Source organism: Leucopleurus acutus (assembly GCF_964270905.1).
Source record: "Leucopleurus acutus genome assembly, chromosome: 7".
Taxonomy (NCBI): domain Eukaryota; kingdom Metazoa; phylum Chordata; class Mammalia; order Artiodactyla; family Delphinidae; genus Leucopleurus; species Leucopleurus acutus.
Genome location: NC_139150.1, coordinates 48,625,383 through 48,649,805, shown reverse-complemented (window position 1 = coordinate 48,649,805; position 24,423 = coordinate 48,625,383). Strand labels below are relative to the sequence as shown.

The 24,423-nt window shown below is 38.5% G+C and overlaps 1 protein-coding gene across 21 annotated transcripts in view; it reads right to left on the bottom strand.

Moving 5' to 3' along the window:
- The window catches only part of TRPM3 (transient receptor potential cation channel subfamily M member 3), a gene marked incomplete at its 5' end in the record, with an annotated part of 803,286 nt that overhangs the window by 165,674 nt on the left and 613,189 nt on the right, over positions 1–24,423 (bottom strand). For all 21 annotated transcript variants that reach the window (XM_082843093.1, XM_082843094.1, XM_082843098.1 and 18 more), the window contains 2 exons: positions 118–241; positions 20,562–20,736. In XM_082843093.1, the coding sequence (XP_082699219.1) occupies positions 118–241; positions 20,562–20,736 (299 nt within the window). The remainder of the gene's footprint in view (positions 1–117; positions 242–20,561; positions 20,737–24,423) is intronic.

The following is a 24,423-nucleotide window of genomic DNA, read 5'->3' as shown; positions in this document are numbered from 1 at the left end:
ATGGTTGTGAGCTTGGCCGGAAAGGAGAAACAGTGGGTGTGTGATTCAAGAAAATGGTTAAACAGACAGAGGGAATGTGGGGAGGTCTCTGCCACCCATGGACACAATGTTACCTACCAATTCCTTCTTCTTCATGCACTCCATGAGGATGATGAACAGGTGCTGAGCTTGGGTTCGAGTGTATGTGAAAGTCTTCTGGATGGTCACCAATAGCTGGTCTCTCAAAGATTCGTTTATAAGTCTGCAGTGAAAAAATGTTGAAAGCGGGTTAACTCATCTCCTATTTAGTACATATTTCTGACAAATATAGAACACGAGAAAGCATTATGAGGATTTACTTTAGATAGGAGTTATTTCTTCCCATATTTTTTTTCTATAGCAGTTATTTTGATTGTGATAATTTTTTTTAAAGTGCGTTTAAAAATAAATCCATTTCAACATCTCAGTACCTAAATGAGTAAAGGAAGAAGATGGATTTAGTTCTTTTTTGGCTCTCCCTTTTTTCTTTCATATGGCATATGTCTAATGCCCTCTTGCTCAAGTGCTGTTATCAAAAAAACACCTTCAATTAATCCTTTGCATCTTGGTAAAAATTTACTATTAATATATTACTTATTTGAAGGAGATTTAAATTTCACCTTCATGTCTAACTGTGGAAAGAAAAATTTTGTCTCAGTAAGGGATTTCTGAGTATCAGTGAGGAGAAATAGGACTTATGTTTCCTCTAAAATCATTCTGTGAAGGTAGTAGCTGATCTGGCCCACAATTCAGGTCCTCACTATTTATGTTGAACTTTTGCTGTGTTGTGTGCCAACAAGCGTCTGACCCATAAAGAGGTATTATATTGACTACTTTATTTAAATATAGTTTTCGTATTATAGAGGAGTGAATTAAAACAAGGAAGGTGCATCATATCAAGTTAAAGCTCAATTATCTCTTGCATGTGGACGAATCACAATTAATTTTAACTCCTTTTCCACGAGCCTGCTGAGAACTGGTCTATTTCTATCAGCCATCAAATAGCAGGAAAGAAAATTCACTTTGTATTAATAGATACTATTCAAAATCAGGAAGATGAAACTTCTCTTAAGGACTAGTGACAAAATTACCATTATTTGCCTAGTACTTTACAGTTTACAAATTGTCTTCACACATGAAGCAACAACAACTCCTAGATAAAATAGTATACTATAATTATTATCTCATTTGGTGCCTACAGAAATTTGATAGACAAGAGATCTGTCCAATTCAGAAGGGAAGGATATTTTAGCCAGAAAGAGCCAGATGCTTAAGGTCACTCAGAAAACAAGTGGCACAGTCAAAACCAGAACCTAGTTCTTCTGATTCCTCGGCCGGTGCTCTTTCCACTACACCATGCTGCCTTGTATTACACCTCGCAATACACCACTGCCTCTCTTTATCACTGTGGCTACTTGAGCAGGAAATTATAAAATTTCCTTTATCTGTTTCTTAAAAGAAAGCAAGATGAGAGGCTTGAGAATGTCTTCATATCACTGACCTGCTGTGCCCCAGGACTGTGTGAAGATTCACCTAGACCCACGAGGCTGGATATTATGGTGGCCCTACTTTGAGGCAGCTGCACTCCCCATGATAGAATTATACCAAGGATCCTGGAATGTCACTCACCTTGATGGAGGATTCGGTTACCCTTTTGGCCCCCCAGGAAGATTTATATCATGAACATATACATTCAGAAAAAGAGAATGATCCAGATAAAGTTGAAAAATGATACCAAATCCTCTCAAGATTACTGAATTATTCTGGAGGACTCTGTACTCTTAGTTGTGAACCACTCTGAAACCAACCATTCATTCATTCATTCAACAATTGCTTAGTGATGTCTATTTAGTGCCAGACACTGTGGTGCATGCCAGGGCTACAGGGATAGATGAGATATACACACTCACAGCCTTCAATGGGCTTACACACCAGTGGAGTAGAAAGACACGATCCAGCAATTCAACTATAATTTACAGTGGTCAAGAAGCAGAGAAGCTTGTGACAGTTGAATACAATCTAATCTAAGGGGTTGGGGCAGACTTCTTTGAGGAAGTGCTCTTTTATCTGAGACTTGAAGAATGGAGGAGCATTTAGCACTTGAAGGGGGTGGGATGGGGGTGGGGCTGGGGGCTAGGTAAGAGCATATTTGGCAAACAAAACCGCATGAATAGGACTAGTTTGGAGAAAATAAAGAAGGCCAGTATGGCTAAAGAACAGAGAGCAAAAGAAAGAATGGAACAAGATGAGGCTGCAGAAGGGGTAAGCAAGGGCAAGATCATGGGAAATTTTCAAGACTGTGTTAGAGATTTGGATTTTTATCCCCCAGGCAAGGAGAACCATTGAAGGATTTAAGTTGGAGAGTAACATGATTACATTTGTGTTGCCAATTAATTTTCTGTAAGAGTCAAGACATGAGCACTCATATCTGGGCATGTGTCTACTTGACAGTCTAGAGGTTTTTGCAATATCAAGTGCACATAAATGTTGTACATGATTAACAACAGAAAAGACTCTCCTGATTAGCCACTTGATAGATCCAATCACTCATCTGCAGGTGTTTAATTTTGACAACAACTCAAAATTTGTTTTCTATTGCCAAACATCTGTAATGAAATCCCAGTTCCCTGAGGTCATTAACGGTTTGAGGGATCTGTCTGTCACTTGTACCCAGTCTGTCACTTTGTAACAATTCAGAAATGATGTACAACTCAGCTGACTGTGGGCTTCAGTGGCTAGGAGAGCTGAAAGACACTAAGCATCTTATACTTTTTAGTCCAATTTTGCAACTGACTGAAATTGTAGCTTTGGTTAAATCATTTAGCAACAAAAACCATGGATTCTACTTCTAGAAGTACAAGAATTCTCTAGGCTGGTGTTTTCCAGAGTGTAGGAAAACTGTCACTGCTGGAGCTGAGATGAATTTAGGTGGAACAAAAGTGATTTGGTCCTTTCAGAGCATTAGGTTATACTCATTAAATATTAAATAACTGTTATTCCTGGTTTACTTCTTTTTCTGTCCTTCTGATTGCATCGAGGACAATTTCATTTTTGATGCTTCTTTGCCTTTCACAGCTCACAAACACTTACAAATCCCCCCTTTTGACAGAGAAATGACAGGTTTTAGGTCCCACACTCTTTGCAGAGAGTTTAATAATATTGTTTTTAAAAAGATACTGTATAATGGTTTGATGTGTTCATAGTGCAGCAGTGTTTATGACACACAATGGGCTTCACAGAGATAATCTTATTTGCTCTTCATAACAATCTGTGAGAAAAGCAGGTATTAATTCCATTTTGCAGAAGAGGAGACTGTGGCCCAAAGAGGTGAAATGATGTGTGCAAAGTCACAAAGCTTGCTCATCTCAGTGCTTCAGTTGGGCCTACTGAATTCAGCCTTCCTTCCATGGTGTTGCTTTTCCTGATTGTAATCTATAAATATGCCTTTCACTTTCCTACTCATCTGCACTGGAGGTAGACATTTGCATGTATTTGTTGTAGGAAATTGCTTTTCCTTTTAGTTACATAGAAAATATCCGAAGGAAATCAGACACGTTTGGAGAAGATAAGGGGAAACTGGTAAATGAGGACAGCGAAAAAGTGCATTTAGTGCACTGAAGATTACATTTGCTTCTAATTTTGCACAAGTATTTTCTATGCTGACCTAGATGATTTCCATTTGGCACAAATTCTTACTGTCTTCTCCACCACACATTTCTTATTTTGTGACTATACTTATGATACTGGGAGGCCTACTTTCTTGAAATTATTACTTTCCTAGCTCTTCGCATATTTTTTTCTGCACAACACTGGAATGATTTAAAAATCTTGACTGTTATATTTAATCATGAACAAAAAATAGAAATAAGTTCATTTTAGATTTCTTTTTAAGGCACTAAAATAGTGACTGAAAATTTCTTGACACCAAAACATGGTCATAGTATTATGTAAAATTTTAGTTTTAGAATTGGGTCTTTGACAAAGGGGTGGCTATTTATGGAAACTGTTAATTTGTGGTTCCATATGTACCGATGCTATTTTTGGTATACTTCAAATTAGAAGGCTTTCTGATTAGGAAGTGTAGTCATTGAAGTGAGGAAAATCTCTACACTACAGCATTTGTGTCTCCATTTAAATGCTGTACTTGTGATCTGAAGCTTTTCAGATGAGTCACAGAGTTATCTGAAATAGGTCAGTGTTCATCCAGTGCTCAGAGTAACCAAAACTTCCCACAGTTTGCTACTAATATTCTGTTCAAATGCTGGCAATTCAACCCACATGTACATATTTTTCTCAAAATGAATTTATCTGCAATGTCAGAGTTTTGTTCCTAGATTTAAAAATTGGAAAACGCATTCAGAATTCAATGGGACTCAAACAGCTAGGCTTAGGCTAATGGCTTTTGAGGAGAGGAGCCCTTCTTATGCCCCCACAGACACTCTCTCTTAACCTATTCAGATACAGTGTGAGAAAATTTTACTTGTATAAATAAAAATGACTGTTAATAATACCACTGTTTGGTACTTACAAAACATCATTTCCCATGGAATCTCTAATGGTCTAAAAAAAAGAAATTTTATCATTTGCTTCAAACCAAAGCAAAGTACTAAATACAACATTAGGGCACAGAAAGTTTACATGTCTTGTCTAAGGTCACAGAGACTGGTATTTTTCTTTTTTTCTCTTCCCTTTCTCCTTCTCTTTCTGCTTTAGTAAAAGTTATCAGTTCTTCCCAAATGGCTGAGGTCACAAGTAGCAGCATGACTCTTCCCAGAGAGGCAGGAGAGCAGCATGAATAAAAGCATCATGGTCACCAGGGCCAGGATGTCTGGAGTTCAAATGTCACTTCTAGCTCTGTGATCTTGTGCAAATTACTTAGTATTTCCAAGTCATATTTTTTGTATATGTAAAATAGGAATTATAATAGTACTTACAGACTTGTGAACGTTAAATGGATTAATCTTTGCAAAATGCTTAGAAAAGTGCCTGACACACAGCAAGTCCTATGTAAACATTTGCTATTATTAGAGCTCAGTCCTACAATGCTCCTTAGGAAAGTGTCACTGACCAGCCCTTCTTGTCAAGTAGCACAACCAGTGGCCAGGGCCTCTGTGTGTAATGCAGAGCTCTCCCCTGGGATCAACAGTGCTCTGTATACCTGGAGAGCCCAGCGGTATAAGGACACTCCAATCCTTATACCACTGGGCTCGCCAGGTGTGCAGTCAGAGAAAAAACTTTCTGACTTCAGAGAGGTCAGAGATCACCATTCTTTCTTACATTTGAGACAGAGATACTTAGATTTGGAGGTTTAATTATAATGGAGCCTTGCAAACATCCCATGCAGGCAGCACCTAAACATTCGTTCACTCATTCATTCAACGAACAATATTGTGTTTACTACGTGCCAGGCACTATGCTAGAGGTACAGAGATGAACACTATTCAGTCCTAGCCTCAAGGAACTCACAGGATTGTGTGTCAACATATTCTGGTCATTTATTAATAGGTAACACACCCCAACCTTAGCAATGTAAAACAGTATTTATTTACTGTGTTGATAATCTTGTGGGCCAAGAATTCAGGCAGAGGTGACTCATGCAAATGGTACTAACAGATCACTAATTGGTTTCTTCTCTATGTCCTCTACTATATTCCCTACGGTGTTGATTGAATGGTTCTCTTACAAGGCAAATAAGATTCTATCATATCCTTCTTAAAACCCTGCAATAGCTTCCCATCACTAGCAAGATAACACCTCAACTTGCATATGGCATTTAAGGCTTAACATGGCCTCTCTCCCAGCTAGGCTCATCCCCTGCAACTCTCTCACACATATTCTATAAAATGCTATTATCGCCCGAACACACCAGACTCTTGCATGCTTCTATGCCCTTGAACTTGCTGTACCTGCTGCTTGCAATGCTCTCTACATCTGATCCCGTCACTCAGGCTCATCATTCATAATTCAGCTCCAAGTCCACCTCCTGTGTGAAAGTCTCTGATTACCACTCTCTTGATGTTCCCATAGCACTGGATACATATTAATTACTACTATTATTATATTGTATGGGAATTATTTGTCTACATATATGTCTCCCTCCAGTAGATTATGAACTCCTTGAAGGAGTGAATGCATCTTCACACTTCCTGTACCTAAGCTCTAGAGAGTACATAGTTCATTGTTGGTTCTAGAAGCGTATCTGTGGATTGACTGAGTGAATGTGTAGCTGCCTACTCATTAGCTACTCTGTGGCAGCTAACCAGGTGGTCTTCCCCATTCCCCTTTGCTCCTCATGCTGGGATGGACTTCAAACCTATTTGGGAGAATGAGAGAAGTGGCATAGGGTTTTGTCCCTCACCCCCCAACAATCTGATTTTCTTGATCGTTTTTCATTCAATCAGATCCATCTCTAAGAAATATTCTAGTTTTTCTTTAAACTCAAAGGGTATTTAGAAATGAATTGGCCACCAAACTCAATAATCTATATTTGGTTCTACTTCTGGAGACTGTTTTCCCCTTTTGAATTGCTTTGTAGCTCATCAGGAGGAGATGCATATTCACTGTGTCTCCCCCATAATGCTTAGGGCAATGTCTTGCCCATAAAAGTGCCCAATAACTATTTAAAGACTTTAAGGACTTCAGTGATATCAAGATAATTCCTTCACATAGATCTTGGTGTTTTTTATGGAAGTAATTACATCACATAAAAATCAACTCACTGTGATAAACTATAATGGAAAAGAATATGAAAAAGAATGATTATATATATATATGTATAACTAAATCACTTTGCTGTACAGTAGAAATTAAAACAAATTGTAAAGCAACTATACTACAATAAACTAAAATTAAAAAGATCAACTCAACATACATCTACATTTTTTCAACTAATTCCATGTCATACATAGAAGGGGTGAGATCAGTTTTGCAATCTTCTATAGAAGATGGAATGTTATAATTAAAGCACTATGATATGGTGCCTTTGTTTGGAATCCACTTCTTTCATTTACTAGTTGAGGGATCTGAGGCTGGTTATTCAATCTCTTTAAGCCTCCATCTCCTTATCTGTTGAAAGAGGGTAGAATGTCTTTGTAGGTTGATGTATTTGGAAAAAGATAAGGTATAGAAAGCACCAAGCACTGTTCTTGGTACGTAGTAGGTGTTCAATAATAAGCAGTTTTTTCTTATTATTAAATACCCCAGGGGCTTTCGCACCTGCAGGGAATCCCAATGATGTGCCCAGCTCAGGGCTGAAGCAAGGTATTGCATATGCAAATTAGCTGGAGGAGACCAATTCTATGGAGGAGGGAAAAACTGCAGTATTTCTATAAAAGTTGGATGGAGCAGGTCTGTGAATGGGATGGAAAAGGCTAAAATTTTTTTAAATTAATTAATTTTATCTTATTTTATTTTTTTGGCTGCGTCGCGTCTTCGTTGCTGCACGCGGGCTTTCCCTAGGTGTGGCAAGTGGGGGTACTCTTCGTTGCAGTGTGTGGGCTTCTCATTGTGGTGGCTTCTCTTGTTGTGGAGCATGGACTCTAGGCACGCAGGCTTCAGTAGTTGTGGCATGTGGGCTCAGTATTTGTGGCTTGGAGTTTCTAGAGCTCAGGCTCTGTAGTTGTGGCGCACAGGCTTAGTTGCTCCACGGCATGTGGGATCTTCCTGGACCAGGGCTCGAACCCGTGTCCCCTGCACTGGCAGGTGGATTCCTAACCACTGCACTACCAGGGAAGCCCAAGACTATAATTCAAAACCACTTAGAAGGGTATCAATGAAGAGAGTTCATTAGCTCTTGTATTATGTTCATCAATGTCATGTAAAAACAAACAAGTGATGCTAAGACACCCTAAAACCACTACTCTAGATAATTTTATGTCATCTTGAAGTCAAACTGCTGTTAGTATCAGAACTGTTACTTGACTATGACCTCCTCCTGAAGCTTATATTTTGATATTTCTAGAGTCTGTGTGATCTAGGAGAAGTGCTAATCCAAAAATTCTATTGAGGAATTTGAAGTTCAGGATAAAGGAATGATACAACTTCAGAACAACCACTTTACAGATGAAGAATCTGAAGCCTGAACAGGTAAACTGACTTGTTAAAGATTACATAGCTGAAAGCATCAGAGCTGGGCTTAGAGAACAAGAGAATAAGAAGGAATAACCTTTGACAATGAATTATACTAACCTAAATACATAGGCTCAGCTCAGTGTAGTAAAGTTAGTGATTTGTTTAAACGATTGGATACAAGAGATTTCTTCTGTTTTATCCCTGAGACAGGATGTTATATATCTTATATGTGAGAAGACTGAGTAATGTGATTTCAAGGATCCACTACTTTCTCAGAGTTACTCCCTTAACTTAGCAGATGCCCCCAAGTTCCTTTTAAAATTAATTAAAAGGCAAACAACTATTTTGCTCAACAATTAGAAGGCCTAACGTGATATTTCATGTTAAACTACTTAGCTATAATTGACTGATATTGATGTTTTTCAGGAAGCACTAGTTGGATAGAAAGTTGGGGAGGATGTGAATGGAATGTAGAAAAGTGACCAAACTACTTTGCCCAAGTTTTACTGTGGATCAACTCCAGGTACAAATGGCCTTTATTAGCTAAGACATGTTAGAAATAGTACCTCTGATCTTGTTTGAGCATCTGGCCTAGAAAAGTTGTTCACCTGGGCTTTTCCTGAGGGTTTCCATCTAGCAATGTGAGGTAGTTAGACGGATCTTAGAGAAGCTGCTTATAATTGGGCAAGATGCACATACCTTGATGGTACAGTCTGCTCTCTGGCAAATTTCACCTGCCACTAACCATAGAGTGATGTGTCTTCCATTCCTTTCTTTCTACTTACCTTCCTACCTACCTATTATCTATCTACCTACCTACCTATCTAATATCTATCTACTTTTTAAAACCCACTCTACAATCCTGAGCCAGATATAGTAAAACAGAAGGCTTAGATACACATACAAAAGGAAACAGAAGGTAGGTGGTGAGGTAGGGTTGAGAGTGGTGCTAAGAGAGGCAGTTAACACCTATTATAAGACAAGCTTTGTGCTGTGCATCTTGTATTTGGCATTTCATAAAGAAAGACAGATTAATCTAAGAAAATCCTAACAAACTCTAACTCCTCGGATGCATGGACTACATGTTATATTACTTACATACTCCTCTCAGTGTTCACGGACGTGTAGACAGAGGCTTTTCCTCTACCTCCTTATCTTGATTCCCCTCACCCTTCTCCTTTTCCCCATAGTATATCACCTTCTAAAATGTTCTACAGGCTTATTTATTATGTATATTACTTATTATCTATCTAACCGTGCTAAAATTTAAAATGTAAGCTCCACAACAGAAGAAATGTTTGTCTATTTGGCTCACAGGTGTGTTTTTGCCCACACCTAGAATAGTGCCTGGAACATGGTAGGTGTCCAAAAATATTGAATGACTGAGTACATAATGTTGGTTGGATGAAAGAATGTAATTTAAAAATGAAGGGAACAATTTCTAATAACATTGGAAATCTGTCAGACTTTCAAGGGCTCCTAGTGTGGTAGAATCCCATTACAGAAATGCCAGAGCTGTGCGAGCTATTAGCCACACGTGGCAATTCAAATTTAAATTTATTACAATTAAATAAAATTTAAAATTCAATTCCTTAGTCACTCTAGCCACAATTCAAGAGCTCACTGCCTATCTGATTGGACGGCAGAGATACAGAACATATCCATCATCACAGAAAGTTCTATTGGATAGCGCTGCTCTTGAGGCAGAGGTGCCAAATCCTCAACCTTGGTCAGGGACTAGCAGGACATTAGGTGAGAAATCCTGAACAGTGTTGGCTGCATCTCTCCAATTCCTATTCTTCTCTTTGCCTTTGGTTATGAATGTGCCCAAGAGTAGAAACTGAATTGTTGCCAGAGGATATGGGGACTGCCACATGGTCAGGTAGCTTCTCTGCTGCCAAAACTGTAAGGAAAACACATCCTCTGATTTCATTCCAAGTGAAATCCCATCAGTGAATATTGCACATAGCCAGGCAAGAGGAATAATCAAACTTTTGTTGTTTTAGGCCCTGTATGAGAGACAGAATCAGAGATGGACTGAGATGTGTAGGCTCCTTGGGCAGGCAAAAACACTGGCACCTCTTCAACTGACATGCTTTAAACGCTGGTCCAACATTTAATTCAAAGGAGAAGTTAACCAGCATGTGAAGCAAGAAGGAGAAGATGGAAGCTGGGTGCAGCTTCCTCTGTTGCTCGGAGTAACTCAGCTCTGGGGCAAGTAAACCTCCTGCAGTTCCTGGGGCCCATTTTCCTAGGAGGCAACATGGTGCAGCTGCTACGAGCAGAGTTTCCAGCCCTAATCTTCTTAGGCAGACCACTCTCTAGCTATGCAATACTGAACTTTCCTAACCTTTCTCTACTCAATTTCCTCATTTATAAAATTGAGATAATTATCATAGCTACCTCACAGCATTTATGAAATAAAGTGTCTAGATCAGGCTCTTGCATGTAGTAGCTTTAAAAAATAGTAATTTCAACTCCTCAAGTATGCTATTGGGGGGAGGGTCAGGGGTGTGGAGGAAAAGGGAGTGGTAAATATCACTTCTCTTTCAAAGTCATTTGTCAAAGTATTCCTTCTAACCCTGTATCTTACTCTATGAGATGTTGGGGCAAATATAATTTTCTCTATTTTTGTATGTATTCTGTGATGAATTAGTTCCTAGCTTTTTGAAAAAGTTATTCTTTTTTCTAATACATTATCCATTGGCAATTGCACTTTGTCCCTCAGTCCGGCTCCAAACAGCACCACCCCACAATAAAGAGCTTCTTGTCCCTCATATCCTATGCATTATGCTTGTGTGAAAAGGCTCATATCATCAGATAACTTAAAGACTGATGTGATTCACAGTGTTGATAAAAAAACTGAGTATTTCTTAAGTATCTTTTAGGCAGATAAGGTTCTTATTTCTCCCCTGGTTTCATAATTCAATGTGCTGCTTGATGCGTGCCTGGTAGCGATATACACAGGCTAGCTAAAAGATTTTGTTTTTATTCAAGAATAAGAATAGGCATCCATGGTATTTTGACTATAAATTTCCTTCTTTGCATCATTGCTAATCTATCACAGTAATCTTTCCAGAGTCCAGATGTGGCCTCAGAATCACTCTCAACACATCATCCTAGGAAGCCACTACTGGTTGATTATTGTTGACACTCAAGATGAAAACTTGTCATCCCTCTACCAGAGATAATAAATCTCAAATATACTGTCAAAGGGTGAAAACCAATAAGATCATAGGGTCAAAGAGCTCCAAATTTTAGGCCTGTCTCTAAGACACTGAACTGTGGTTTCCATGGAGTTAGAAGAACCGATTCTTTATTGCTTACTTAAGACCTTTAGGGGGTCACTGCTCATGGACGGACACTTCATTTACATTGAATAAACCCAGAAAACACAATGAACATGTATATTAACTCTAGGATGGTTGTCCAGCAATTAGGACAATAAAGGACAGGCTTTATTGAAACTGAATGGAGACTTTTCTAGTTTGTACTTTTCAGAAGTACAAACTTGAGTTAACCTTGGAGTCCTACTTTAATGCATCTTTAGTGTTTCTCTGGGTGAAGAAGCTTTTATAAGCAGGTAGTTACTGCTGTAAATAGTTTTCATAAATCCTGTGGCTCATAATCAACATCTGAGAATTGCATGGGGAATCTGAGTGAAATCCATTAAGAACATTCCAAACATTATCTATTATTAATGATCACTGGGTGAGATGTTAATACACTGTATTTTTAGCAGCTGCAGGTTCTAATGTCAGCCAGGTTGATTCAGAATTCATTTCCTCTAAGGTAGAGGAGAGTTTACCAGGAGAGTTTATTATCTGCACCTCATCCAGATAAGTTTTAAATGTATTTGTGGGTTTTAAAGCTCTCATGAGAGAGAAACTATGCATTGGACTTCAGAAAGAAAAATTTCCTAGAAATTAAGTGGGTAAAGAAATGTACATGGACATCTCATGCTAAGGCAGAGAGGCCTATGTCAGCAAGCTGTGCTTGGAGAGCAGTGCAGGGGGACAGTTCAGGGGGGTTTCAGGTAAATGGAAGTTTCACTGAGATGGCTCTAGAGGGACGCTGGGGCCAGAATGCAGAGTCCTGAGTTTAAGTAAAGGAATGTGGACTTAACCTGTAGATTAATGGTCTTCAACTGGGTTCTACAAAGAAGCCCCTGGAATTTTGAGGATGAGCTCCAGAGCTGCTTCAGAACTGCTTTAGTGGGTGAGAACCAGGCAGAGAGAAGGAGGCTAAGCCAGAGGTTCTCAAAGTATGGACCCTGGGCCAACAGTACCCATATCTCCTGGGTGCTCCTTTGAAATGCAAATCACCTGGCTCCAACCAGACTTACTGAATTAGAAAATCTGTGGTGGGGCCGGGCAATTCGTTTTAAGAAGCCCTCTGGGTAGTTTTTTTTTAATGCTAATGGTTTTTTAATTTTTTTTTTTTTGGCTGCACCAGGTCTTAGTTGCAGCACCGGGGATCTTCGCTGTGGCATGCTGGATCTTTTTTTAGTTGTGGCATGCAGACTCTAAGAAGCCCTCTGGGTAATTCTGATGCAAGGTAAAAGTTGAGAACCAGTGGTCTAGGCCTTCCACCCCAGCTTCAACAGAGTAAACCTGTGTCTTGTCTGTTTTATAAATGGCACTTGTACCACAGATTTCATTTGAGAAGGGGTCCAGGGGCTTTAAAGAAGTGAAAATCAATACTAGAGGCAAGTGGGAAATTGGGACTCTTAAATGGTTATCCATTGCAATTGTCAAGTTAAAGGAAGGTGAGGTAATACCTTCTAATGCTGAAGTTAGTGGCCCCAGTGACTGTCAGTGGCTTCTCAAGCAGCTGAGAGCCATCATTCACAACCAACTAGCATTACTTCACTTTTAAGTACTATTGTTTTTCTCATCTGCTTTTCTTTCTCTTTTTAAATTGTTCATACCTTTTGAACTACTCAGAAAATAATTTTCAAGAGAAATAGGGAGGTGAGCTGAATAGCTTTAAGAAATCATATAAATAAAAATACTAACAGAGAAGTCTCCCAGTCCTGTCTAAATGCGTATTTTTATGCTGTATGAAGAGCTATAGCTTGCTCTTCAAGGGAAGAATTTTCAAGTCTGACAGATGTTTGGAACCAAGAACAGCTGTGATAAAGGAAGAAATGAGGAGATTCATGCTAAATACACTTTTCAAGTCAACTGGGTTCCAAAGACAAAGTTTGGCAGAGAGTACAAAGTGTTTGTGGTAACAATGCAATGACTTGTGTGAGTAGAATGCACATGAGGCATAGAAAGTGAAGAAGCTGTTTTTGGAAACACCAGAGAAATATAAAGAGAAATCTAATTTTTATAACCTTTAAAAGAGCTTCTGCAGCCTCACAGATATTGAGAACAGACTTGTGGTTGCCAAGGAGGGGGGATGGGGGAGGGATGGAGTGGGAGTTTGGGATTAGCAGATGCAAATTATTATATATAGGATGGATAAACAACAAAGTCCTACTGTGTAGCACAGGGAACTATATTCAGTATCCTGTAATAAGCCATAATGGAGAAGAATATGAAAAAGAATGTATATACATATGTATAACCGAATCACTTTGTTGTACAGCAGAAATTAACACAACATTGTTAGTCAACTATACTTCAATGAAATAAATTTTTAAAAAGTTTCTGAAAGTGTGGTCCATGGACCACTCTTATTGGAATCATCTGGGGTTTTGGTTTCAAATACAGTTTCCTGCACCCCAGCCCAGCTACACTGAATCGGGATGCTTAGGGGACTTTTTCTTTCACTCTCCAGGTGATTCTCAGGCATGCTGGAATGTGATAACCACATGCTTATTTTGAAAGTTTTCTATATAACAAGTGGCCGAGAGTTAGCTAAGCAAATCTCAGGGGAACACAACTAGTACCTCTGAAGTCTTCACTTGCATTGATGGGGTATCTAAAAATTCTGGGCAGTGGTTCCCTAAAAAGGATTTCTTTACGGTAATGGATTACCCAGCTCTGTGTTTTTCTCATGTTTGCTCCTTATGTTCAAGACCACATTTTCCCAACTTGGAGTTGAGCAATTCTAAAGTAAATTTAATCAATGTAGAGACCTTATCGGCTAATTTATATCAATAAAAGTTTTCACTGGTACTTTCCTCCATGAACTATCTAGATTTTTTTTTTTAAGTCAATGCTTCATTCTCCCCATGTTGGCACACATGGAGGGACCAAATAGCAAACTCTAAGGCAAAAATATTTATTTTATTTTGCACTTTCCTAAATACATGAAGCTACTCTAGCCTTGTGGAACTTGGATACAATGACATAAGTATCCATATAACTATACCTTTATATATTCCACAGAGGGAAAAATCGCAGTAATACTCTCTTTATGAAACTTTCTCCATCTCCTCCAACCTCCGCCTCTTTCTGCCTTTTAGAATTCAGTAACTAACAACTAGTTGAAAATTATTTTCTATTATATTAGTTCAAATGAGATTATACCTCTCCAGGAAAGGCCTAAAACAAGCATTCAAAAAATACTTGGTGATTGATTGATTTGAAAAGTGAGGTTATCAGTCCTACATTTAAGTTTTCACTTAAAATTTAAACACACACCTACATACACATATTATTATCATTTATATATAAGTATATATACTTAATTATATAAAATTAAATTTTATAGTATTAAATTAATATATCAATGAATTTCATTACATTGAATTTGAGTATATATAAATTCAGTTTAATAATATCTATCTATACACACACACCACCACACAAAACACCATACTGTCTCATATAATTTGTCCCTTTACCAGTTTTCCTTCAATCCTACTCAGATTGATTCTTTTTTCTGTGTTGACGTGCATAAAAGAGGTTCGTATGTTAGCTTTTCCTTGATCATTCATACTGACCCTCACTTTATAGTTTTTGATGGAAAAGGGGAAGAGAAGCAATAGAGTTATTATATTGCCATTTTGGGGATAATTAACAAAAATGTTTCCACTGAATAGATTCTCATGAGGAATGCCACACTCAAGTGCTCTGTGCTCTGGTAACACTTTATACATTTATCATAGCATACATGACCTTCTAGCTATCTGTACTCATGCCTGTGTTGGATATCTCCATTTAATCTCCAAAGTCCTCGACAGTGCCACATCCTGCCTGTCCTCTAACAGTTAAATGTTAATTTGGAAAACAGTTTACAAAACCAGCACTTTTTTATAAATAAAGCCACCAGTATTCTGTGCCTGTACAAGATGTTTCCAATTTTTCTTACTTCCCTTCTGAGGTCACAAAACAGAATCCAGTTTTGACATGCTTTTTATAGAAAATTCTAGAAAACAGACAAGGCAAGATGAAATTAACAAAAAATAAAATGGACACTTGAAGTTGGCATGCCTGCTATTGGTTTCCTTCCTTCTCACTTGACATTCCCATTATGTCTAAATCATGCTGGAATACAAACCATCGAGATCAATTACCTTCTTTCAGCAGATCTTACAGAGACAAATGATAGGCCTGTGGCATCCTTCAGCTTTAGCTGGAAATCTCTTGAGCAGCAGAAGGAAAGAGTGGCCACCACACAGAATGATATGCCCTAGGGAATACAGTCTACACCTGGGGTTCTATTTTTTTTTTTTTTTTCTGGTACACGGGCCTCTCACTGCTGTGGCCTCTCCCGTTGCGGAGCACAGGCTCCGTACATGCAGGCTCAGAGGCCATGGCTCACGGACCCAGCCGCTCCGCAACATGTGGATCTTCCTGGACTGGGGCACGAACCCGTCTCCCCTGCATCGGCAGGCAGACTCCCAACCACTGTGCCACCAGGGAAGCCCAACACCTGGGGTTCTAAAATGACTAGTTTTCTGGTGACTTTCTCCTGTCCTTGGTCATTTTGATGTGTATTTGGAGAGAAACAAACTTGTCACATCTCTGGTAGGATACAGTTATATAATCTGAAGCCATGCAGCAAAATTTTCCTTCTTCATTTCTACTTTGTGTTCCATTTATGCCTTTATTTCAGCTAATCCAAAAATGTAGGGACCCTATTAAGCTCCCTTTAAACAGGCAAATCAGACTTTTATTTCATATACAATATTTATCTCCCGTATTCAAGAGCAAGGCTTTGCTCATTTATTCTTCACAATACCTGATGCAAATTCCACTGGCACATAAGGATGTGAAGTCTATTGGTGTTTGCCCCATTAATAACTTTCCAAGTGTTATGACTACTTAAAACTTTAAGGCTTTCTGTTACTGCAAGTTCTGCTTCTTGCCTAGGGTATCTAAAAATGGTAAATCCGGAAGATTATTTTTGGGACAAACTTAAAATAAACATAAGCACTGATAATACAATTTGGATGAATGGGGGTAATCATCTCAGGACTCACATTCATTCAGATGCCTTTTTCATGCTGATGTTTTTCATCTGTGGGTCATTGCTCACTAATTGATAAATGAGGGGCTAGACCACATTTCTCTGCAATCTGAGACTTGGGTTGACAATTATCAAGCAAAGTAATCTCTGACTTCAACTTCAGAAACCTACAGCCGGAAAGGTGCTCCTGACTATGGGTAATGCTGGTCATCTTGGTTAGTCAACACAGCAAAAAGGGGAATCCTAGTATTTAAAAACTGAGGTAGGGCTTCCCTGGTGGCGCAGTGGTTGAGAGTCCGCCTGCCGATGCAGGGGACACAGGTTCGTGCCCCAGTCCGGGAAGATCCCACATGCTGCGGAGCGGCTAGGCCCGTGAGCCATGGCCGCTGAGCCTGCGCGTCCAGAGCCTGTGCTCTGCAATGGGAGAGGCCACAACGGTGAGAGGCCCGCATAAGGCAAAAAAAAAAACCAAAACTGAGGTAACTGAATCTAACGCTACTTAGATAGCATCAATCTATTTATGTCTGCAGTGTTGAGTCATTTGTGATTCAGAAATAATATTTGATAATATTTCTAAAGCAATGAAATTAGGTAGGGAAAGTGACTTGTGACTCATTCTAAACTATGACAGATGAGAAATAGAAAATCCAATATGTCAATAAGGAAAAAAACAAAATTTGACCATTTCTTTCTGGTCGTATAGTCCACAGAACAGAGGTGGGGAGAAAAGATAAAAATAAGAATTTAATTGCAATTGTCTCCTAGTCTATCCAAACCCATTTGCATTGGGAGAGATACAGTCTGACTTTTTCTGCCTCACGTAATCTCATCAACAAAAGTTAATCAGTATTTCCAATGATAATTTGCTTCCAGAGCGATTCCCTTTCAAATTCATATCCTTGGAAGATAGTTAATAACAGGGAATTTAAAGTCAAAATATCAAGTTCACAAAAGTTAAACTACAGGGCTTCCCTGGTGGCGCAGTGGTTGGGAGTCTGCCTGCCGATGCAGGGAACGCAGGTTAGTGCCCTAGTCCGGGAGGATCCTGCATGCCGCGGAGCGGCTGGGCCCATGGGCCATGGCTGCTGGGCCTGCGCCTCCGGAGCCTGTGCTCTGGGACGGGAAAAAAAAGTTAAACTACAAAGTGTGTAAATTCTATTCACTCCTCTAGGATTATAAAATTGAAAAGCTTTACAGCCGAATATAAAAATTTATAGTGCTTGGGCCTATACTATTTAACAACTTATAAATGAACTTAAAATTTAAAAAATCATATTTAAATTACCAAAGTAACTGAAAAATAAGTCAAATCCTGATTCATGTTTAATAAACAGGGTATGTATATTTCCTATGTTCAACAGTATATGTACGATCACACACATTTATTTATATAGATTTGTTTATATGAACATATAGTTATGCGTTTATATTTATTTGCAGTGAAACATGTCTCAACTCTGTTGGACTTTGTTGAAAATCAAAGAAGAAATCCTTATTGATGAATGAAGTCCAGGTGGGCCATTTTTTTCAGGAGCATATAATAAAGCACACTAATGATTTTTAAAATTGGCTGCACATGTGTGGCTGGACAATTTCTTACCAAGGTAAATAAACATGATTAATTCTGGCAGTTATTCAGACGGCACACAGAAACATTCTGAATGCATTTTATCATGTTAAACTTATAACTGCTTTCCTGAAGCAGAGCGTATTTTAATCATAACTTTAAAATATATACATATATATTTAGACTGGCAAATATAATGCTCTTTTTAGTCTTCTATATTCTTAATAACCATTTCTAAATGTTTCTGAAAATTACTGAAGTTTTAATTTTAATAATTCCAAAGATATAAAATTATGTCTTAACTCTATCTTCACACTAGTTACACGCATGAAAGGGCATGGTATTTCTGACTCTTAATTTTGGAGTTGAAGTATGATGGTCTGGGTGTAAGAAAGAAAAGAATCTACATGATGTAGAGTTGATCAGCTTGGATGTTGGTTTACAACCAGCAATGCATCGATTTTACCTTTTTTTGAATATACAGAATAATAAAAAAATTAAATTATAACAGAAAGAGGAAACTGAAGGCAGCTTAAGTATACCTATATATTTAAAAGATAGTATCACTGAAGTACTATATGAGAAACACTAGGGCACATACCACAAAACACATTTCAGTGAATTTTTATAATACACCAGAAATGGCCTGGGATCATGGGCTGTGTGGCCTTGGGAAAGCACTTAATTTCTCTGTGTATCTCTCCCCTAGGTTAAATAATATATAGAGTCTTACCCAGCTCTAAAATGTATAACATTTCTCCTATATTAAAACAGAATCAGGAAAAGCAACTTATCAGAGATTTTAATATTTTTCAAGGTACCCAACCCTAGAGAATGACAAAAAACAAGCACTAGGTCCAGACTTTCATTGTATATAGACCTGGAAACCTGAAATGCTGAGGTTTCTGAAAACGAAATGTGCATTCTGAGTGCAAACTTGTATCTACTTTTTAGGGATACAGCAAAATAATTGCAAGCACTAAAAAGAAAAGAAGCAGCAAAGCTAAAAACAGTGTACATTCTCTAACCTATTTCTGAATAAAGAACCAATTGCTATATTTAAATCAATGAGAACTATGGCTAAAAGCAAAGTATAGTTGAGGATCTCGAACTCTTTTTGGTAACAGACATGCGGACACATAGGCAAATGTGACTGATATTCACTATTAAAGAAGAAGATAACAGTAACTTCATTGAATTTGCCAGTAAGCAAACTCGAACTTGGTGCGTATAAAAATTAGCTTTTTTTCTTTTAGTATCAAAGCTTTAACAGGGCCTAAAGTCACGGTCAATGTTTGCAATGTTAAGCTGAGAGTCTTATGTCTCCAACCATCTTCCTTTCGCATGTCTAAGTTCATGTACTAACCAGGGAAGTGTGCTGTTTTAATGGCTCACCCAGAGTGCTGGGCTGCTGGCAAAGACAAGAGGAGGACTGGGGACAGAGAGGGTATTAAGCTGCCATGCCGAGTCTATTTTAAGTCAGGCTGGGTGAGAGAGAGGTGGAGGAGGGAGTGGCCTGAGTAGGCAAGCTCACCTGTTATTACTATTATTATAATGATATGCTTGTCTACTTACAAGACTTGCTATGAACTCTTTGGGGTAGGAATAGCTTGTTATTCTTTTTCATATCTTAGTGCTTGGCACCCAGTAGACACTTACTGTATATTTATGAAAGGAATGAATAAAAGACCCCCAACTCCTTCGGGGTTTCTTTCTCCCACTACTTTCATGTGTTAGGAGAACTGGTTAGGTTATGAAGTTCCTTATTTAAAACTTCAATTGCTCCCTTGAGTTTTCTTCCTTAAAGTCATTCACACTTTCAGATGAATTACTTTGATCTAATCATCTGCAGGAGTGCCTGCACTTCAGGATTCACTGAGGGGGATCTCAGATTTGGGGGGGAGGGCCATGAAAGGAAGTCCTCCATGGGGTTGGGTACTTTGTACTGTTGAGAGAAGCATCGGGGGTTGCTAGACCAAGGAAAGTGCGTGAGGGGCTCAAGAGCAGGTTACACAGGACAGAGTGGTTACCATTACAGAGAATCTACTTTCCAAGCCAGTCTAGAGGGATCTGATGGGACAGGCCACCAAATGCTTTTGTAAACATTTAGCATTTGTACACACATGGCAGCTTGGGGAAGGTGGTATTTGGAGGTCAAGCCTGGAAGCTGCACATCCTATAGCTTCTCTAGAGTTACTAACCTGTACTGTATGGTCCAGGTTAGCTGTGCTTCATGTGTTAAAACCCAATTCCTGTTTCTCCTCAGTGGGAGGAGGACAAGAGAGAAGGAAAATGAAGAGAACAGAAAGGAGACCACATCCTATGACCCCTCCATTCCCCTAGTTCTCTGTATCATCAGTGTGGACTAGTAGAGCTGTCATGGAATTGCCCACTTCACAGGACATGTAGAATATGTTTCCCTGCTCTTCCCCACCTCCCTCCCATGCCAAATGATCAATCAACTCACACCCTCTCTTCCACGCTTGGAACACAAGCTTAACACTCACAGGTCAACTCTGGGGCCTGGAAAATTACCTACCCGCCTTCTTCTGAATATTTATGCCCAAATGCCAGGATGTCAGATGCCCGTCCACTCCCATCACAGACAACAACTGGCACGGGAGGGGTATCTCGAAGGTATTCCAAGACAATTGAGATCACATTGGGTCCTCCTTCCACAATGAGTGCCACCACTGGAACGCCTTGACCGATTCCTGCATTAAAAAAGGAAAAGAAAAGGAAAAAAAGAGAAAAGAACACAAAGCCAGCAAACCAAAGAAACAAAAAGAGAAACAAAAAGCACAAACTAAAATTACTGAGCATGGGGGAGGGTAACAACATATGAAGGGCTAACATACGGAGCGAAAATGTACAGAAAACCCTTTAGCAGAATTTTCCCACTAGAGAGTCCATTCGACTCTGCCCTCTCCCCGCAACTCCCAGGGTGCCGGGGTTTTAAAGAGCTGATGACTATACCTCACAGGGGAGGCGTAGAGTGAGGAGGGTGGGAAAGGAATTGGTTAGTAGAAGAAGTGCTGGGCCAGCAGCCAAAAGACTGGAAGCTAAATGTGATCTTAAGCAAGTCTCATATGGATCCAAGGGTCAGTTTCCTATATGAAAAATGGGAAGTTAAAAAAATGCCACCTCCCTGAAGTCATCACAGTGCTAAGAAAATGCCTAAATGGTTCTTTTTATTAAAGACTACCAAAATCAGCTGGGGGCATATTTTAACTTGTTGAATCAACCAGTGGCAAAATTAGGGGTCTATCTATTTCTGACCATAGGTGATAAGCTTGATTATGGATTCTTAACACTAGAATAGTTATAATAAATTACTCAGGAGATATGGCAACTGCCCTCTGCCATTATTGTGTCCTTCACTACTGAGGAAGGTGCCAGGCACACGATGGGCAAACATTTTCTGAATTCAGTTGAATTAAGGGATTTCAGCTACTTATGCTGAGCCATAGACATTGCTGTTTTCAAGTAAAAACTGCCCTAACATCAACACTTACGTATGTTCAACCTAACAGAGTAAAGAGAAGTATTAAAAACAAATGTCCATGAGAGACATGATGAGAAAGAAATTAAATTAGTTTTCAAGTGACATCTCAAGTATCATCGTTCATTGAATAAGTTTTTTTGCTCAGTTTGGTACCACACTGTATTTTCTCACTCTATCTTCTCAGAATAGTTAGGAAATTGGGCAGTGCCATAAAAATGAAAGGGTTTTATAAGGTACACAAAGCAGTTATCTTAAAAAATAGAGTCAAGATTCTGTACCACTTCTGTAAATATGAACTGAAAAAAGCCCTTAATCACCTCAGTTCTTCCTTCCTCTTCCCCCTTCTGTTATGGTTTTATCTTTTATCTAGAAACTGCTTCCCTATGAGAAATAACAGTTTGGTGTTTGATTTCTTGCTCCATTAGTAAGAGATTTTATTAGACTTGTGTGACCTGTTTTACTTCTAAAGTATAAGTACATCAGTCTCCTAGGGCCTTATCTCTTATAAGTCAGTGTTTTTCATGGTTTGATTTTCATCTGTAAAGAATGGTCCAAAATGCCAGTTACACAAAAAAAGAGTGCTGTTTTAAATCTACATTTTAAAAATGTAAGAAAATAACAATTGTTGATTAAGGCAAGAAGCCAAGATTTTTTTTTTTTCCCCAGAAGGAACTGGGAGAGAGGGATGACCTGTAGCCCCATCAGAGTTTTCTGTGAATGGGGAGTTTTTGAGAATTACTCCTTCAAATCCAAGGAGAGGGAAGTAAAAGGTCATGCTGTTCTCCTTCGACCCAGAAGCTCTAATGACTCAGACAAAAGGCCACTTTAAAGCTCTGTTGGGGTGTCTATGAAAGAGACACTTTCCCACTGCTATTGTTTATGAGGATTAAGTAAGTTCCTGTTGAAAGGCACGTTAAAGATTAAGGGCTAACTTGAAATGTTAATACAGCACACTTCTTTTGGAGGAGAATTTTCTGACATAAAAAATACCCACCCCTATATGGATTTATGTTCTAATGTGCCTTGGAAAAGAGACTCTTTTCCAAGGCACATTGAAAGTTATTTTATAAAGTATTTTATGTTTAAAGTTTAAACTTAAATGTTTAAAGTGATTTTATAAGGTATTTCCAAAATACTATGCTATTTAGTTTTTCCCTTTGCTTTTCTTTAGCACATGCTCTCATATTGTTTCATGTCAAGGAACAATATGCTATACCTACTGTTTTATACCAGAGGATATCATTTAGACTATTTCTAGGATCTTCTAAGAGAGGCCTTGGCCAAATTCTGATTCTTAAGCACTGATTCTATCAGTGGATCTTTACTCCTACTCACAGACCAACTGTGACCCACTCATGAAGGAAGAAGTCATAGAATGGATCTTCTAGAATGTTCCAGTGATCCAGAGTCTACCAGACAATAGGCAAGATGGCTGGAAAACTCTCCTCTCTTTGAGAGGAAACACAGGTGCAAAGGATCAATTTTCATAGGAAGATTTGAGAGCAATAAGCTGTCAGTTATATTTATCAATAAATCAAATTGTTATAACCTCTAGAAATACAGAAGCATTTAGATGGTCAGATTTCCTATATTTGGAATGAAGCTGTAATTAACTGAAATGATGAAAAGAACTACATTAATTCAGATATATATTCCAGAGCTAAAAACTGGTTGGAGTAAAGTATCAAAATATCATCTATTTTTTCATAAACTGAATATATCCAATATATCTATGCCTCCAAATTCTCTCCCATTTCCTTTAGTGATAATATATGGAAATTTGTTCCATAGACAATGAAAAACCCTTATAGCCTAAAACAAAAGCATTTTTTATTTTCTTAGTTATAGGTGGTAGAGAATCAGGCCGTGCCTAAAAATATGCTTTGTGTAAATTAAACATGCCAATATATGGATATATGGTAACATTAAGCCTTTTTGTCAACACACACACACACACACACACACACACACACACACACACACACCCCCATCACACATATTACCTTTTTTCTGAGAAAAGAAAATGATATCAAATAATTAGTAATGACCTAAAGCAATGGTTCTTAGCCTATTTTTTGGAGACAAGAATCTTTGAAAACTTTTGTGAATCTGATGAAAGCTAATGATCCTTTTCCCAGAAAAATAAATGCTCATAAGGACAGTCACAAAAATGTTTCTATGCATTTCTAAAGTTCATGGATCCCTGAAGCCTATTCATAAAAATCTTGCTAATGGACCCTTACAAAGCCCCACCCTAAATTAAGAACATTGATATACAGTTGGCCCTCTGTATCTGTGGGTTCCACATCCACAAATTCAACCAGCTGTGAAGCGAAAATATTTGAAAAAAATTCCAGAAAGATCCAAAAAGCAAAACTTGAATTTGCCGGGCGCTGGCAACTATTTACATAGCATTTATGTTGTATTAAGTATTATAAGTAATCTAGAGACGATTTAAAGATTTAAAGATTTAAAGTCTGTAGGCTACAATGCAAATACTGCACCATTTTATAGAAGAGACTTCAGCATCTGCAATTTTGGTATCTGTGGGGGTGGGGCTGGAACCAATCCCCCAAGGATACTGAGGGACCACTATATATGCAAAAAGCATCAGTTTGTGTTCTTTTATGAAGCCCACTGAGGCCTCTGAGACAGATTCTAGAATGGATTTTCAAACAAAACTCTATGTCCAGGGAAACTATATCACATTATTACTACCCGGTTACAGTGACTGGCCAAAGTTTCCAAGGTGAAGCACTGTCTATAGGTTATTTCTCCTCCCATCTTTCATTCCTTTCTCTCTTCCTTGTTTTTCTTTATCTCTTCTGTTCACATTTTCTTTTCTAAATTACATTTTAGACGTAGGATATTAAAAAAAAATCTCTAGAGAAAACCA